Below are 19,198 nucleotides of genomic sequence, written 5' to 3' on the forward strand. Positions count from 1 at the left end.
AAATAATTTGATACCGAATGAATAAAAGAAAAAACACTTTTTTTTACTTATATCAATTGTTTACCAACTCGCGTATCCAACATGAAGAAAAAAATATATAAAAAAATAATAACCATACACGTATTATCACCCGGTACTAGTATTTTGCAATGTTTAAAAATTAGATCGGAGATCGAATCGATGAAACATTCGGTTTAAGATTCAATTGATTTAACCGATTAAACCTATGATCGAACCGTTTATTATATAAATTAATAATATGAAACTAAATTTCATAGATATACACAATCATATGCTCACAACTTTATAAAATAAATATTTTAAAAATCTATTACAAACATAATACAACAATATCAACAATACATACAACATAATTGTACACTTAATTTCAATCTTTATTTATGAATAACTTAAAATAAAATTTAAATGATTAAGAATAAATAAATTAAATAAGATATAATTATCAAAAATAAACAATATAATATATCAATTTTTTAATAAAAATACTAATTCATTCAAGAAGAAGGAGGATCATAATAATTCAACAATGACAACATACTTAATCGAACAACAATAAGCAAATTCGAATTGAACGCCGACCAACAATTTATAATTGACAAAGATAAATAATATTGATTTTAACAAAAATCAATTTTGAGCTAGACAGTGTGACTATGTTTGAAAGAGACGATCTGATGATATAGTGTAGTTGAAAGAAAAACTATAACAAAATATAATTTAGAAGTTTGTATGGTCGTAAGAAAAATAAGAATTTCTCTTTTATAATTAAAGAATATTTTAAATTTTGATATTGATATATTAAACTTTAAAAAATAAATAAATCAATTTGATGCATTTATTTGAATCAGATGATTTGACAAAACCGAGTCTAATTCTTTAATTCGAACGGTTTTGAAAGGTTTAATTCGATTTTATTTTGATTTTCACCGCTGATTGTTTTTAAAAATTAACCCGACCTGATTCATGATTTTCACCGCTGATCGTTTTTAAAAATTAATCCGACCTGATTCAACTACGATTCTCAATCCAACCGACTTTTAAAACTTATTATTATTTTGTCTAAAATGGTGTATCCATGCTTTGCTTCAGAGAGTGCGAGGGACAACTTGTAGGGTGCTAGACATACTAAATTCTTCCCCAAATTTTCACTATATTTGTTCCTAAAGCTCCGATTATAGCCCATTTTAGTGATCGGAGGCCCAATAGTGCTACCAACACGTGTAACGAAAATGGCAGCGATCCTTCTTCTGGTTGTTGACGCAGATGCTTAAGCTTCAATGGCTGTGACTGTTCTTCGCACTATATCCGCGTCGTTGCAAAATCTAAAGCCGCTTCACGCTTCCAATTTGATTTCTAAGAACAAAAAGGGCTTCTTCTGCAAAATGTCGTCCGAGTCACCGTCATTGACTCACTCTATCACGCTGCCGAGTAAACAGTCTGAACCCGTTCAAATTCTCGCCGCTCCCGGTGTCTCCTCTTCTGATTTCCGGTCAATCATATTACATCTCATATTTTTCAATTCATAAATTTTAAACTAAGTATATTATGTTAATTGAAGCACACTTTGATGTTTGTTTTTGCAGGAGTGCTATTGATTCCTCTTTATTCAAGCAGTGGTTGCATAACTTGCAAACAGAGAATGGTATTCTAGCCAATGGTACAATGACTCTGAATCAAGTTCTAATTCAGGTAATTAGGTTATTGAGCAAGAAAATTTACTTACAAAACTGTTGCAGATTATAAAGGAGTTAAGCTTAGTGTCATAAATGAAGCAATCGGAAAGAGTCATTAAGTAGAGATTAAGACAAGACACGTGTTGTCAAATAGGGCCGCAATGGCAGATATAGATGGCGGTTTTAGGTTTTAGGACTCTCCACAATGGTAAATATAGGCCGATATTGCGGGTTTTTCCGCTATAATCCCGCTGTAACAAAGACTGATGGAAATATATTCAAGAATTGAAAATATTTATGCATGGTATATTAGAGTTGTTAGATGAAGTAAATGGAATGCTATATATATGAAGACAAGACTTGGAAGCACGTTATTTTTCTTACTTTGAAATACAGTTGTAAATGTCATGAGTCTATCATGCAAAAGGATAAGGAGGTAGAAGAGAATATAACCCACAAGATTGAAGTCTGGTGGATGAAACGGAGTAATGCTTCTAGTTTAATTACAATGAAAAAAATATCACTGAATGTCTGGCTACATTGTATGAAATTGAATACCGTGCAGTAAAAATTCAACAATAAAATAAGATCGTTGTTGCTCAGAGATGAAAATATCGCAATGGATGAGTAGTCATACAAGACATGATAAGATTATAAATAATATCATTAGAGATAAAGTAAGGATAGCTACTATTGTAGGAAGGATGACAGCATATCATTTTTAGGTGTTTTGATTATGTGTGGAGAAGGCTTGTAAAAGTATCGCATCGGAAAATAGGTTGAGAGGATTAAGGACATCACATTAGCCAAAGTTAAAGGAAAGCTGTGGAAAACTGCAAGTCTAACTATTAAGAATGACTTGGAATTCAACGGTCAACATCATGATTTGTAACAGGATATTATGGCATCTAATGATCCATACATCTGACACAACCTAGTGGGAATTTTTTTTTAATGCTGTGTTAATTTGTCGAGTAAAAATGGTTGTAGAGGTTTCCTCAGCATTTCATTACTCAAAGTACACATGGAAAAAATCTGATTTGATGTTGTCAAGATGATATTTTCTTTCGGTGTTTTCTTCTTTCCTTCTGAGAACTTAACTAAGGACATAATTCACAGAAGTTACTCATTTCAGAATATATAGTTAAGAGATTTGTAAAATATCAACAAGCATACTGTTTCCAATAATTTGGGCTTTGTGAACTGTTGACATGCCAATTTAATCACAAGGATATTCAAGTAGTTTTTCTGATTTGTCCATTCATGTATCCTACAATCATAATAACAAAATTTGGTGGATTTGTTTTGGTATAAACAGGGAGTAGACATGTTTGGGAAGCGCATCGGGTTTCTGAAGTTCAAAGCTGAGATTTTTGACAAAGAAACAGGGAATAAGGTTTCATACTATTTCCTTAACATATTGTTATTTTTTAAATAAAGGTGTTGGTTGGTGGAATTGGTTGTTCTTTCCCATTGTGCTACAGTATAACCCTGTTTAGTTCTTTGACTGTTGTTCGACTACAATATATGAAGAGTGGTTTCCCGACTATGGAAATCAAAAGATAAGGATAAAATTTATTCATATATCTTACACTTTAGGGCAAATATTTAGGATTCCCATGTTTGGTACAATCAGGAATGTCTACCGCCTTCTTGTTGAACTTAAGAAATTTTAAATGTCCAACAAAGAGGGTATAATTTGCTGGGACATATGTGAAATTCTAGTAACAGACTATCGATGTCACACTGGTTGTTATGACATCCAATTCTGCGCAGACAGGTAATGTATGCAGAAAATAAATGTAAAAAGCAGTAAATGACACAGAGAATTGTTTACACCTACTATGGGGGCTACCAAGCCAGGGAGGAAATCCACTATAAGAGGTATTAATTCAGGACTTAAACCACCAGTTTAATCCTATCACTTAAGACCTACCAAATGCAATTTCAATCTAAACTAAGACCTGAGTACCTACTCACTCCCCCTCAATCATAGCAGTGATTACAACCATTAAGAATTTTAAAGTCAGTGGTGAAGATATACTTCAAACAACTCTTGATTGTGCTTAAAAGCTTTAATCAAGAAACACAACACTCACGCTTAAAAACTTAAAAGCTTAGAGTGACACAACAATTACAACTCAATAAACACCCTAGTCCAATGCAATCATCTAGGTGATAATTGTTTGGCTCACAAGTAAAACCTAATTCAAGACACAATAAAAGTACAACAAGGATATATAATGATATATTTAATTCTTCACGCTTCAAATCCCTGAGTTGCTGAAAGTAGGATTGCCATCCTTTTATAATGCAGTACTTGGGCCTTGTACTTGAATTTTCTAAAATTAAGGTTAAGCAAGTTAACCTAATTTCCACACATTAGGGTGCTAACAAATAGACTATATGTTAGGTCTCTTAATTTTAGCTCAGCTGTTAGTTTCCTGAAAAACAGCCTGAGATAAATACTTAACCATAACAGAAAAACTAACTAGCCTATACTTTAGCATCTGCTGTCAGGGATGAATGTTATAACATTTAGTTTGACATCCAGAAAATAGGCTATATGCTAGGTCTCTTAATTTTAGCACAGCTGTTAGTTTCCTGAAAATCAGCCTGAGATAAATATTGAAACATAACAGAAAAACTAATTAGCCTATACTTTAGTATCTGCTGTCAGGGATGAATGTCATAACATTCGGTTTGACATCCGGTGAATCCTGTATTAGCTAATCCTGCAGCATACTACTTAAGCATGTCATGACATCAGTCAAGACATCTAAGTACAGTAAGTATTTTAACACAAAATGCAGCCAATCAAAACATCTACAAACTCCCCCTTTGGCAAATTTTTGGCTAAAACAATTTGGCATCACAACAGAGTTCACAGCAGCAGAAAGCACACATCCTAGCAGAGAATCAAAATAGCTAATACACTTAGCACACATAGCAGTTAAACTTCAAACAACAGCAACACAAGAGAAGATCAAGCAGATAGCAAACAGCAACATAACCTCTTGTTTAGAGGACCTTCAACTTCAAAGAAATCCGTTGTCCTGGGGTACAGGTGTTACTCCTCCTTTTTGTCAAAAATGTTGCCAAAGCAACACTTAATATTACAGACCAATAAAAATAAAAATATAAGCAATTCTCAGAAACATAATCTTGATTTTACTTCACAGTTTCAATCAAGAAGACACACTCTTGCTTAACAGCTTTAGAGTGACAAATTACAACCACAAATCAGATCTTCAATCATGCATAGATTGCCATTAAGTGTGCAATCACAAACCACCAGACATTCACACTGAATGTTTTGTGTACAGGATGTCATGATATCGGGTCTGACAGCCTGGAAAAATCCTGCATAATTTCATAATTCCTTTTATAACTTCCAGCAGGTACAGCCATATCTGATGCCATGACTTTGTGTATGACATTCTGAAACAATCCTGCATGAACATGTTTTTGAACTCCAGCAGGTACATAGGATATCTCATGTTAAGATATCCCCCATAACATCTTGTGAACACACTTGTTGCAAGTGAAATAACTATTATCTGATGACCAATCAGAGCACACTCTCAATTGTTTAATAATTTGAAATATTAAACAGTACATTCCTGACATCCTTAGTTGCTATAATTCCTTAGAAAGACATATTCCCAACTTGCCCCTTAAATTTTCAAACTGAGTAGCATCCAAAGCCTTTGTAAATATGTCACCAAGTTGTAGTTCAGTTGCCACATGTTCCAAGGTAATCACTTTGTCTTCTACCAGATCTCTTATGAAGTGATGTCTAATGTCAATATGTTTGGTCCTGCTGTGTTGGATAGGATTCTTTGAAATGTTGATGGCACTGAGATTGTCACAGAACAATGTCATGACATTCTGAGTGACATTGTACTCAGTCAGCATCTGTTTCATCCATACCAGTTGGGAACAATTGCTTCCGGCTGCTATGTACTCAGCTTCTGCAGTGGATAATGATACACAATTTTGTTTCTTGCTGAACCAAGATATGAGATCGTTTCCCAAGAAGAAACACCCTCCTGATGTGCTTTTTCTGTCATCAGCACTCCCAGCCCAATCAGCATCACAATACCCAGATAAGATAGACTCAGAGCCATGAGAGTATAGCATACCATAATCACAAGTCCCATTAATATACTTGAGAATCCTCTTGACTTGATTTAAGTGACTCAGGGTTCTGCTTGGTATCTAGCACACACACCAACTGCATAGGCAATATCTGGTCTACTAGCAGTTAGATACAGTAGGCTACCTATCATGCTTCTATACAAGCATTGATCAACACTAGAATCTCCTTCATCTTTAGTTAACTTTAAATGAGTAGGTGCAGGAGTTCTTTTGTGACTAGCATTATCCATACCAAACTTCTTAACTATGTTCTTGGCATATTTGCTTTGGGAGAGAAACATAGAATCTTCCATCTGTTTAACTTGGAGTCCAAGAAAATAAGTCAATTCCCCAACCAAACTCATTTCAAATTCAGATTGCATCTGGTTAACAAAATGTTTCACCATTCTATCTGACATTCCACCAAAGACAATATCATCCACATATATTTGGGCAATCATGATTTTGCCATCTTCATCCTTCACAAACAAAGTCTTATCTATCCCTCCTTTTCTGTAACCATTAGTAGTCAGAAATTCAGTCAGCCTCTCATACCAAGCTCTAGGAGCTTGCTTCAACCCATACAGAGCTTTCCTCAACTTGTACACATGTTTTGGTAGATTAGGATCACTGAACCCTTTAGGTTGTTCCACATAGACTTCTTCATTCAAGTAGCCATTTAAAAAGACACTCTTCACATCCATTTGGAACAATTTGAACTTCAGAATGCAGGCAACACCTAACAGCAACTTTATTGACTCAAGTCTTGCAACAGGTGCAAAAGTCTCATCAAAATCAACCCCTTCAACTTGAGTATACCCTTGTGCCACTAGTCTTGCTTTATTCCTAGTGATTACTCCTTTCTCATCAGACTTGTTCTTGTAAATCCACTTGGTACCAATGATGTTAGTCCCTTCAGGTCTAGGAACTAAATCCCATACTTCATTCCTTTTAAACTGTTTCAGTTCATCTTGCATAGCATTGATCCAATATTCATCAGTCAGAGCTTCTTTCACATTTTTAGGTTCAACCTTGGATACAAAGCAGGAATTTGAGCTATTCTCCCTTGATCTGGTAATCACACCACTATTGAGATCTCCTATGATAAGATCCTTAGGGTGGTCTTTCTGAATCCTGATAGAAGGCACTTTGTTGGATGCTTCTGACTCAGGTCCAGGAGGAGTATCCTGTACATTTTCTGTTGGAGTCTCAAAGAATGTTCCAACATCCTCTATGACATTGGATTCTTCATCTTTATCATCAACAATAACATTTATGGATTCCATCAGGACATTAGTTCTGGAGTTGAAAACTCTGTATGCTCTGCTGTTAGTAGAGTATCCAAGGAATATACCCTCATCACTTTTGGGGTCCATTTTTCTTCTCTGTTCACGATTTGTAAGAATGTAACATTTGCTTCCAAAGATATGAAAGTACTTCACAGTAGGTTTTCTGCCTTTCCATATTTCATACAGAGTGGAAGAGGTTCCCTTTCTCAAGGTAACTCTGTTGTGAACATAGCAAGCTGTATTCAAAGCTTCAGCCCAAAAGTGCATAGGAAGCTTCTTTGCATGAATCATAGCTCTAGCAGATTCTTGAATAGTTCAGTTCTTCCTTTCAACTACTCCATTTTGCTGAGGAGTAATAGGTGAGGAAAACTCATGACTTATTCCTTCAGATGAGCAAAAATCATCAAACTTGGAATTTTTAAACTCCTTTCCATGGTCACTTCTTATTCTTATAACACTACTATCCTTTTCTCTTTGGAGTCTTATGCATAGATCTTTGAAGATATCAAATGCATCTGATTTTTCTCTGATGAAGCTTATCCATGTGTATCTGGAATGATCATCAACAACCACATAAGCATATCTCTTCCCACCAAGACTTTCAACCTGCATAGGTCCCATTAAGTCCATGTGCAAAAGTTCCAGAGTTTTGGATGTTGTAGGATGTCCAAGCTTAGGATGTGACATCTTGGTTTGCTTGCCAACCTGACATTCTCCACAGACTTTTTCTTCATCAATAAGCAGCTTTGGGATTCCTCTAACTGCTTCCTTGGATATGATCTTCTTCATTCCTCTTAAATGAAGATGTCCAAGTCTTCTATGCCACAACTTCACTTCCTTTTCTTTCTTGGCTAAGAAGCACATTGAGGAGTAGTTTGAGACTGTAGGTTCCCATAGATAGCAGTTATCTTTGGATCTGGACCCTCTCATAACTTCCTTATTTTCTCCATTTGTCACAACACATTCTTCCTTAGTGAACTGTACATTGAAGCCTTGATCACATAGCTGACTTATGCTGATGAGATTAGCAGTTAGACCTTTTACTAACAACACATTATTCAGTTCTGGAACTCCAGGACTGTCCAGCTTACCAACACCTTTGATTTTTCCTTTAGCTCCATCACCAAAGGTCACATAACTGGTAGTATGAGGTTGTATATCTACCAATAAGTTATTCATCCCAGTCATATGTCTTGAGCAACCACTATCAAAATACCAGTCTTCTTTGGTAGATGCCCTTAGAGATGTGTGAACTATTCTAGCAATTGTTTCTTGATAGGGGCATTATGCTTAGGTGCCTTCTGCTTAGGTCTGACTTGAGGGGTCTGGTTAGGATAACCATGCAACCTGTAACAGAAGGGTTTTATGTGACCAAATCTTCCACAGTAGTGGCATCTCCATCTTTGAAATTTCTTCTTTTGATGGTTAATCCTCATGTTTCCATGATGTTGTGACATTGGTTGTGACTTCTGCTTGATTTTCTGAACTTCAGCCTTTGAGCTTTTGAATTCAGATGAGGATTCCTTAACAAAGCCTAAACCAGACATGGTTCCTGATTTCTGTCCCACCTTTAGAATTTTTTCCAAAGTGTCAGTTTCTTTATTCAGCATTCTGATGGATTTTGTCATTTGATCTTGCTTAGAGGTCAGTAGGATTATCTCACCATTTAGATCATCTATGATTGTCAGATGCTTCTTCTTCTCAGATTCCAGCTCCTTGATAAGTTTCTTCTGCTTTTCTCCTTGTAGACACACTTCTGCACTTTTGACACATAACTCTTTATATAAAGCAGCAAGTTCATCAAATGTAAGTTCATCTCCACTTGAGTCATCATCAGAGGCACAGACACTAGTTAGTGCAGTGACATGTTTTGCAGATTTTCCTTCTGATTCATTCTCAAAGTCTCCATCAGACCAGGTGACAGATAGTCCCTTCTTTTGCTTCTTGAGGAAGGTAGGACATTCAGCTCGAATGTGTCCAAAACCTTCACATCCATGACACTGGATTCCCTTGCCTTGGTTGGACTTTTCTTCAGATTTTGATCTTCTACTGATGTCAGATGAAGTGTTCTTGACATTTGGTCTACCTTTTTGATCAATCTTCTTTATGAACTTGTTGAACTGTCTTCCAAGCATGACTATAGCTTTTGATATACTTTCATCACCTCCAATATTTCCTTCTTCTGAATCCTCTTCAGTATTTGATACAATGCTTTTGTTTTTCTTTTCAACATTCTCACACAAGCCCATTTCAAAAGTTTGGAGAGAACCAATAAGCTCATCAACCTTCATATTGCAGATATCTTGAGCCTCTTCTATAGCAGTAACCTTCATGACAAATCTCTTGGGCAATGATCTGAGAATCTTTCTTACAAGTTTTTCTTCAGACATTTTCTCTCCTAAGCCTCCAGAAGTGTTGACAATTTCAAAAATATTCATGTGGAAGTCATGAATAGTCTCATCCTCTTTCATCCTCAGATTTTCAAACTTAGTAGTCAGCATCTGGAGTTTAGACATTCTTACCTTGGAGGTACCTTCATGAGTTGTTTTGAGAGTGTCCCAAACTTCTTTAGCCAGTTCACAGTGATGCACCAGTCTGAAAATGTTCTTATTTATCCAATTGAATAGTGCATATAAGGCCTTAGAGTTTCCAAGGGCTAATGCCTCTTGCTCTTTGTCCCACTCTTCTTCAGGAATTTGCATAATGATTCCATCTTTACCTGTCTTCGTTGGATGTTCCCATCCTTTGTTGACAGCTCTCCAGACCTTGCTATCCAGAGACCTCAAGAAGGCTATCATACGAGGTTTCCAGTCATCATAGTTAGAACCATCCAGCATGGGTGGTCTATTTGAGAATCCTACATCCCTGTCCATGGTACTAGAAAATAACGTCCCTAGATCTCACCCAGAAATTAACAGGCAGGGTGCCTGCTCTGATGCCAATTGAAATTCTAGTAACAGACTATCGATGTCACACTGGTTGTTATGACATCCAATTCTGCGCAGACAAGTAATGTATGCAGAAAATAAATGTAAAAAGCAGTAAATGACACAGAAAATTGTTTACCCAGTTCGGTGACAAACACACCTACTCTGGGGGCTACCAAGCCAGGGAGGAAATCCACTATAAGAGGTATTAATTCAGGACTTAAACCACCAGTTTAATCCTATCACTTAAGACCTACCCAATGCAATTTCAATCTAAACTAAGACCTGAATACCTACTCACTCCCCCTCAATCACAGCAGTGATTACAACCACTAAGAATTTTAAAGTCAGTGGTGAAGATATACTTCAAACAACTCTTGATTGTGCTTAAAAGCTTTAATCAAGAAACACATCACTCACGCTTAAAAGCTTAAAAGCTTAGAGTGACACAACAATTACAACTCAATAAACACCCTAGTCCAATGCAATCATCTAGGTGATAATTGCTTGGCTCACAAGTAAAACCTAATTCAAGACACAATAAAAGTACAACAATGATATATTTAATTCTTCACGATTCAAATCTCTGAGTTGCTGAAAGTAGGATTGCCATCCTTTTATAATGCAGTACTTGGGCTTTGTACTTGAATTTCCTAAAATTAAGGTCAATCAAGTTAACCTAATTTCCACACTAACAAATAGGCTATATGTTAGGTCTCTTAATTTTAGCTCAGCTGTTAGTTTCCTGAAAAACAGTCTGAGATAAATACTGAACCATAACAGAAAAACTAACTAGCCTATACTTTAGCATCTGCTGTCAGGGATGAATGTCATACCATTCAGTTTGACATCCAGAAAATAGGCTATATGCTAGGTCTCTTAATTTTAGCACAACTGTTAGTTTCCTGAAAATCAGCCTGAGATAAATACTGAAACATAACAGAAAAACTAACTAGCCTATACTTTAGTATCTGCTGTCAGGGATGAACGTCATAACATTCGGTTTGACATCCAGTGAATCCTGTATTAGCTAATTCTGCAGCATACTACTTAAGCATGTCATGACATCAATCAAGACATCTAAGTACAGTAAGTGTTTTAACACAAAATGCAGCCAATCAAAACATCTATAATATGATTTCCATATGGTTGAATTGTAAGCGCATTCCATGCCTACACTCATTATACTGTTTAGAAGTGACGAGGGGTCTGAGATTCCTATTGTACATGTATCTAACTTGCAAAAGTCTGTCCTAGGATTTGAAATCCATGGAACCTAGGATGTGCTTGGCATTGGATCTTTGTTTTACAAATACTATATTAGTTTATTTATCTATATTTATATTTATTGCACCTAATGCTGATTTCTTTCTTTTTATATTAAAGTAAATTGTGATCAGGTTCCAGGTATTGTATTTGCAAGAGGACCAGCTGTGGCCATGCTGATACTTCTGGAATCAGAGGGTGAGACTTTTGTTGTTCTCACCGAACAGGTAGATGTTGGATTATTGCAATGTTCGTTCTATGTTTGTTGAGTTAAAAAAAATGAATAGGCGTATGACTGAATCGGTGTGTATTAGAAAACAGAGCTTTATTGTTTGTGTGTGTGTGTTAATTTTCAGATAGTTCATATCAAAACTATTTCAAATATTCTGTTCTTCATTAATCTCATAGGAAAATGATTACAGTTTATATAGGGACCTAATCTCGAGTATGCACAGGTTAGGTGAAACAGAATCTAGAACATTCCCTCTAGCTAACTCTAATTCCGTGCCACAGAGCACATGTTAGGTCTAACAGATTCTAGAACAATCGTCTAGCTGACTCTAATCCTGTGCACAGCCAGGTTAGGCCTAACAGAAAATCTAGGCGGCAGCGCAACAACTAATCAGTTGTTGCTTGATATACTCTAATACACCCCATCAGACTCAAGGCGGATTATTTGAAGAAAAATGAGACACATTGAATTTGGAACGAATATCAAGGAACTTGACTGATGAAACTGGCCTGGTGAGGAGATCAGCCCCCTGATCTGTGCTAGGAATATGCTTCACGGTGAATTGTTTTGCTAAAATCTTTTCTCTAACAAAGAAGAGATCAATCTCCGTATGTTTGGTCCTTGCACGAAGAATGGGATTGTGAACCAGAATACAGCTCACTGATTATCATAGTAGATTACAGGGGAAGAGAATGGAACAGTGAGCTCTTTTAGAAAAGTTTGAACCCATATAATGTCAGCAGTTGCTTAAGCAAGGCTCCTGTATCCAGCCTCAGTGCTTGACCTAGCAACTGCAGACTACTTTCTTGACTACTGGGAGATTAAATTAAGTCCAAAGAATATTGCAGCACTTGATGTGAACATCCTATCTATCATCCGGGTCTGGTCTGTTGCCCAATCCACATCATAGAACACTTGTAGTGAGAGAGGCTTGTGTGCGGGTGCTGAGTAAAATTTGAGACCAACGTTAATAGTTCCCTTCAAGTACCATAGAATTCTCTTGACAGCTAACGAATGAAGTTCAAGGGGATTAGACAAAAAACCAACACACTTTATTGACAGTATTGAAAATAATAGGTAAAAGCCGTTGTGTTTTATTCCTTTGGCTGTCTTATATAGTGAGAATACAATTAATTTTTTTTCTTAATGAAAAATAAAGATAAATGAATGAGAATAAACATAAATAATAAAAACGGGAAAATAAAATATTTTCCAACACCCCCCTCAAGTTGGTGCATAGATATCTATCATGCCTAACTTGTCTATCAAATGCTCGAAAGTCTTGCCAAATTTTTGGTCAGGATATCCGCAGTTTGCTGACTTGAAGTCACGAAAGATAGACATATGATTCCAGCATCTAACTTCTCCTTTATGAAGTGTCGATTAATGTCAATATGAGTTATGCTAATAGCAGTTTTACTGTCAGAGTATAATTTCAACGAAAGCTCAATTTTCATCTTAAGTTCTTCTAGGACTCTAAGGATCCATAATCCTTTACAAATACCTTGAGACATAGCTCTAAACTCGGTTTCTGCACTACTTCTTGCTACAACTCCTTGTTTCTTGCTCCTCCATGTCACAAGATTACCTCAAACATAGGTACAATATCCAGAGGTTGATTTTCTATCTGTGACTGAACCTGCCCAATCAACATCGGTGAAGATACACATTTCTTTCGTTAGTCTTCTTAAAAAATAAGTCTTTTTCAGGATTTCCCTTCAAATATCTTAGTATCTTACATACTGTCTCAAGATGTTCCTCGAAAGGAGAATGCATAAATTGACTTATTACACTCACTGAGAAAGCAATATCAGATCGGGTGTGTGACAAATAAGTCAATTTACCAACCAATCTTTGATATCTTCCAGTATCAACAAGAACATCACCTTCTCCCCAAAGTTTAACATTAGGTTCCATAGGGGTATCTGCAGGACGACATCCACTTATTCTTGTTTCTTTCAATAAGTCTAGAATGCATTTCGACTGTGAAACCACAAGACCATTATTTGACCGAGCAACCTCCATACATAGAAAATATCTCATGAATCCCAAGTCCTTGATTTCATAGTCTACTGTCAATTTCTCTTTTACTCTTGCCATTTCCACTGTGTCTCCAGTAAGGACAATATCATCAACATAAACAATCGGGACAACAACTTTTCCATTATGGGAGAACTTTGTGAATAAAGTGTGGTCAGCCTGTCCTTGGATGTACCCTTGTTTCTTCATGGACCGAGTGAATTTTTTAAACCAGACTCTAGGGGACTGCTTTAATCCATACAAAGACTTAGTTAGTTTGCATACATTTGATCCAAATTTGTTTTCAAAGCCAGGAAGAATGTTCATATATACTTCTTTTTCTAGATCGCCATTAAGAAACGCATTCTTAACATCTAACTGATGTAGGGGCCAATCCAGGTTAGCAGCAGAAGATAAAAGAATTCTGACAGTGTTCAATTTTGCAACAAGAGCAAATGACTCTGAGTAGTCTATACCATAGGTCTGAGTAAAGTCTTTAGCCATCAAGCGAGCCTTGTACCTTTCGATTGACTCATATGAATTATACTTCACAGTAAACACTCATTTGCATCCAAGTTGTCTTCTTGCCATTTGGTAGTGTTGCAACACTTCAAGTTTTGTTCTTTTCAAGAGCTTTCATCTCCTCAAGTACAACTTCTATCCACTTTGAAACTTCTAGAGCAATCTGTACACCTTTTGGAATTTCTACAATAGACAATTTTGAGGTGAAGACACACATATATGAAGACAAATTTGAATTTGATATAAGCTTGGACATAGGGTGTTTAGTGCAAGATCTAACAGATTTTCTAATAGCAACGAGATCATCTATATCAGGATACAAAATATGACTCTCAGAAACAGAAATAAATTTACCTTTCCTTTCCTTAGGAAGTTGATCATTCCCCGGTTCAGATTCCTGACAGTGTTGAGATGTGGGCTCGTCCCTTCCTTTGTGGTGCTTTTTCACAAACCTTCCCTTTCCAAGTCTTGTTACCTAATTCAAATTTGTTTTATTGAAGTGACTCATTATTTTGTGGCATTTCAATTAGATCATCATTATCATCATTTTCAGGATTCCCATTGTTTTCTACAAGAGAAAATGTAGGCTCGAATTCACAAAGTTCCTTACTTATAACATGAGTAGAATCAGATAAAGAATCATGGCCATTTTCTGTTGGTGCAGATGTAAAAGTCTCAAAATTTTGTGGCACATGCAAAGATAAATTATTTAAAAAACTCATGTCCTCGATTTGAAACGAGTCTTCATTTATATCCCCCCTTGAAGATGAGTCTTCAGTTAAAACACGAGTACTAGGAAAGTATTCTTTGAAGATATTAATTGGAGTTTGAAAATTAAGAATTTTGGAGGGCATTCTATTAATTACATATGGAGATGTTAAAACAGATTCGCCCCATAAATAGTTTGGTACTTTATTCAAAAAAAGTAAAGCTCTAGCAACTTTCAATAAATGTCTATTTTTCCTTTCGGCAACTTCATTTTGTTGAGGAGTCTGAGAACATGAACTTTGATGTACAATCCCATTTTTTAGAAAAAAATCATCCAGGATAGTGTTAAAATATTCTTGGATATTTGTTTGAAATTTGTTCTGATGCATTGTAAAAAAATTCTTTACAGTCTGACAAACATTTGATTTTCCCTTTAACAAGTATGCCCAACATACTCTTGTATGGTCATCTATAAATGTGATAAACCATTTTCTGAGAGAGAGTGTACTTTTACGGTTAGGGCCCCGAACATCACTGCGAAGAATAGAAAAAGGTTTTGATGGTTTATAGGGCTCTATTGAAAATTGGGAACGATGATGCTTTGCAAACTCACATGCTTCACATTTAAATGAAAAAAATTTCTTATTATGAAATAACTTCGGAAATAAGTGTTTTAAGTAACGAAAACTAGGATGACCTAATCTTAATTGTCATACCATAATGTTGTCATCTTTATTATTCAAAATAGGAGAAGAAGAACTTATTGTTTTTGAAGGTAGTTGTGATGTAGATCCTATGTCAAGTTAGTAGAGTCCTCCACTTTTCTTAGCACTGCGAATCATCTTTCCCAAGTTCAAATCCTGAAAGACAAGTGAGATCAGAAAAAATTAGTTTGACAATTTATATCTTATGCTAATTTACTGCCGGACATTAAATTACATGATAAGTTTGGAACATGAAGGACATTTTTAAGAGTTAACTCTGGAGACAATACAACTGACCCTTTTACCTGCAATGGCCGAAAAGGAGTCATCTGCGATTTTTATTTTTTGATTACCCTGCACATGGACTATATGAAGAGAACAAAGTAGGTCCACCTGTCATGTGATCAGAGGCACCTGAATCTATTATCTAAGTATGACTGAGACTGACACTAAGAAATGCAGAATTATCTTTTGTTGCTATAGAGCAAAAAAGGGTTGGAGACTCGAGGAGTTTGTCCAGTTTATCTAGTTGTTCCATAGTGAGTGTAAGTTGAGTCGAAGAGGATTGTTGCCCTTGATCAGAATTACTAGTCTGAAATGCACGGCCATCTTTCTTCTTCCAGTTAGGAGGTTTGCCTTTGAACTTCAAACAAGTTTCACGCGCATGCTATTCACGCTTGCAGTGATCATACCAAGGAATTTTGTCTGACATTTTTTCCTCATCAAGGTTCCTAGTAGTCAGAGCTGAGCCTTCAGATTCAGAGATTCGTGGTGTCTTGTCCGTTATAATTCCATGTCATGTCTCCTCCCTTCTTGTTTCTGCAAAAGTTTCACGAAGAGTTGGCACTCTACCTCTTACATCATCAAGGTCTTTATTGAGCCCAGCAAAAAACATGAATACACGATCATTTTCTTGCCTCTTGAAAAACAAAACACTGTCTTCTGTACACCTTTTATTGTCATCATAACAAAGATCCAATTCTTATCACCGTGTCAATAACTCATTGTAATAAGCAGGTATGCCCCTGTCATCTTGTTTCGCATGCCATAACTTTTAATCAACAAGAGTGTAGGTCAAGCCATCAAACCATGGTATCTATTTAAGGCTATACAGTGCCTTATGCAGCTTGCAAACAAAAGTTGGATCTTCACTTTCAAAGCCCTGAGGTTGTTCCAATAAACTTCATCCTCAAGAAGTCCCATTGAGGAAAGCTTTGTTGACATCTAGTTGTTGAAGAGGCCACTCATAGGAGAGAGTAAGAGTCAACATAAGCTTTATGGTGATGAGTTTGACTACAGGAGAGAATTTTGTTTGAAATTAAACCCTTGGACTTGGTGAAACCCTTTGGCAACCAATAGGGAACTGGTGACCTAATAATGTAAACTAAATCGCAATAAATAAGATATGTTACCGAATTTGTATGTTTGCAATTGCACGTTACTCCTTTCGTCCCACAATAATCGTCACATTTGATTATTTCACACAAATTTAGAAAAGGCAAATGAAAGAAAGAGAATTATATTATTATTAATTTATCCCTATTAACTATTGGTGTATTCTCACTACAATAGACGCAAAGGGAAAAGTAATAACTTAAGAGTGCTGTAGATTGTATTAGACGCAAAGGGAAAAGTAATAACTTAAGAGTGCTGTAGATTGTATTAGACGCAAAGGGAAAAGTAATAACTTAAGAGTGCTGTAGATTGTATTAATTAGATAATACAACTGAAAAAAGCAATTAAAGTTGCATTGAAAATCTAGAGTTACAATTTTTTTGGGACCAATATATTTTGCAAATGCAACAAATTAATGTAGGACAGAGTGAGTATTATATAACCATAACTGCCTTGCTAACCAATGTAAATTATATACAGTACTCCCCCGTCAAAATAAAATGCATGTGACCATAACTGCCTTGTTACATATATGTGACCACCAATTGATCGTTTGAACTGATAAGACTAGTAATCTGCATAAACTATTATTTCTCTAATAAAATGTCAATCTATCTCACTCTACACTGATAAGACTAGTAATCTGCATAAACTATTATTTCTCTAATAAAATGTCAATCTATCTCACTCTACTTATTCCTCTCTTGATTATGTAAAATTACAGTAATCTGCATAAACTAAAATCGAGCTTATACAGTAAATATATCAGTCAGACGGCTCACAAGTAGCCAATATTGTGGCTCTATTATGATTTTGTTTTTGACTTGACATCGTCATTTCTGCTTCTTGCTTTTCTAGGAGTTAATGTTATCCCTAATGAATATATAATACCGAGAATTGGATATCCTATCAATAGTAGTAATGTCTTCCAATTAACAAAGCAATTGTATCTGGAATCTCATTTCATGCCCATTCTTATTCTGAATATTGTGATTTATAAGGCAAGAGTTCCCGTGGGAAGAATTATTTTGGAATTGCCTGCCGGAATGTTGGACGATGACAAGGGTGATATTGTAGGCACAGCAGTTCGGGAGGTCCATTTCTCTCTTACTCTCCCTTTCTAGCTGAATTGATACTACATATTTTTTTTGCATCAATAATGGCCCTTTTAGCTGCATGGACAAGATATTTATTTGCTTTTCCTATTGAAATAACAACTTTTAGAATACTATTAATGACTTCATGAAGTTGTGACTCTAACAGGTTGAAGAAGAGACAGGCATCAATTTAAATGTAGAAGACATGGTTGACCTCACTGCTTTCCTGGACTCTTCAACTGGACGCACAGTTTTCCCATCTCCTGTACATAACCTCAATACACTCTTTGTTTTTGCAAATTTCGTGTTCAGTCTTTTCAAATAATCATGTTTTATTAATTTAATAAAAGCTAATAATATCGTGTCCTATACATTGCAATGTTTCATTGTTTTGCAATACTCTTGCATGGTAAATGAGTATAGTTTAGTATCACAATACCATCTGTTTACATTTAAATGTTCTTATTCATTTAAACGCTGTATATTTTGATCATTTGTCTCCTTTTGTTTTGGGTGCTAGGGAGGATGTGATGAAGAGATCAGTATCTTTCTGTGCAGAAAGCATGTTGATAAAGAGGTTATCACGCATCTACAGGGTAAAGAGACTGGCCTCCGCGAACATGGGGAACTGATTAAGGTGCGTGTGATACCATACAAAAATCTTTGGCGCGCTACAGCAGATTGTAAGGTTCTGGTGGCTATTGCACTGTTAGAAATGGCAAAGAAAGAAGGGTTACTGCCTTCTTTGACAACCTAATTGTAATACTACACGGAGCCAGGACTTTTTGTAAGACTAAAACCAAAAAAGGAATTATTAAAGAGTCTTTGCTCTGGTTGATTTATTGTAATTCTTTTTTTTTATAATGTCTAGCTAATTGCATACCGCATATTGGAACAACTGCAATCAAATCACTCACCATATCATCCAGTCAAATAGTGTTAGGTGTGATATGATGCATTGAACACATTCAAATTCTAAAATACTATCAAAATCGATCACACTTTACATTATCCATGCATCAAATTCAAAGGCCACTTAAACGAATGCGATGCAACGGCACCATTTTGGGAGCTTGTTACTAATGGAAACAAAACACATGGACCATTTTGGGAGCTTGTTATTAATGGAAACAAAACATATTAACCATATGCTTCCACCTAAAGTGGTTTGTGCCGAGTGTTGAAAAAGTTTCATGCAAAGCTGT

The 19,198-nt window shown here is 35.8% G+C and overlaps 1 protein-coding gene across 1 annotated transcript; it reads left to right on the top strand.

The window, feature by feature from the left end:
* Positions 1 to 1,097: 1,097 nt before the first annotated feature.
* LOC127074132 (nudix hydrolase 14, chloroplastic) lies at positions 1,098 to 18,835 on the top strand. Its single transcript, XM_051015426.1, has 7 exons — positions 1,098 to 1,510; positions 1,605 to 1,710; positions 3,013 to 3,090; positions 11,451 to 11,543; positions 17,898 to 17,990; positions 18,160 to 18,258; positions 18,514 to 18,835. Exons 1-7 carry the CDS (start codon positions 1,299 to 1,301, stop codon positions 18,748 to 18,750), a joined length of 918 nt encoding a protein of 305 aa, XP_050871383.1. The 5' UTR covers positions 1,098 to 1,298; the 3' UTR covers positions 18,751 to 18,835.
* Positions 18,836 to 19,198: the final 363 nt, after the last annotated feature.

Source organism: Lathyrus oleraceus, chromosome 4, assembly GCF_024323335.1.
Source record: "Lathyrus oleraceus cultivar Zhongwan6 chromosome 4, CAAS_Psat_ZW6_1.0, whole genome shotgun sequence".
Lineage (NCBI taxonomy): Eukaryota > Viridiplantae > Streptophyta > Magnoliopsida > Fabales > Fabaceae > Lathyrus > Lathyrus oleraceus.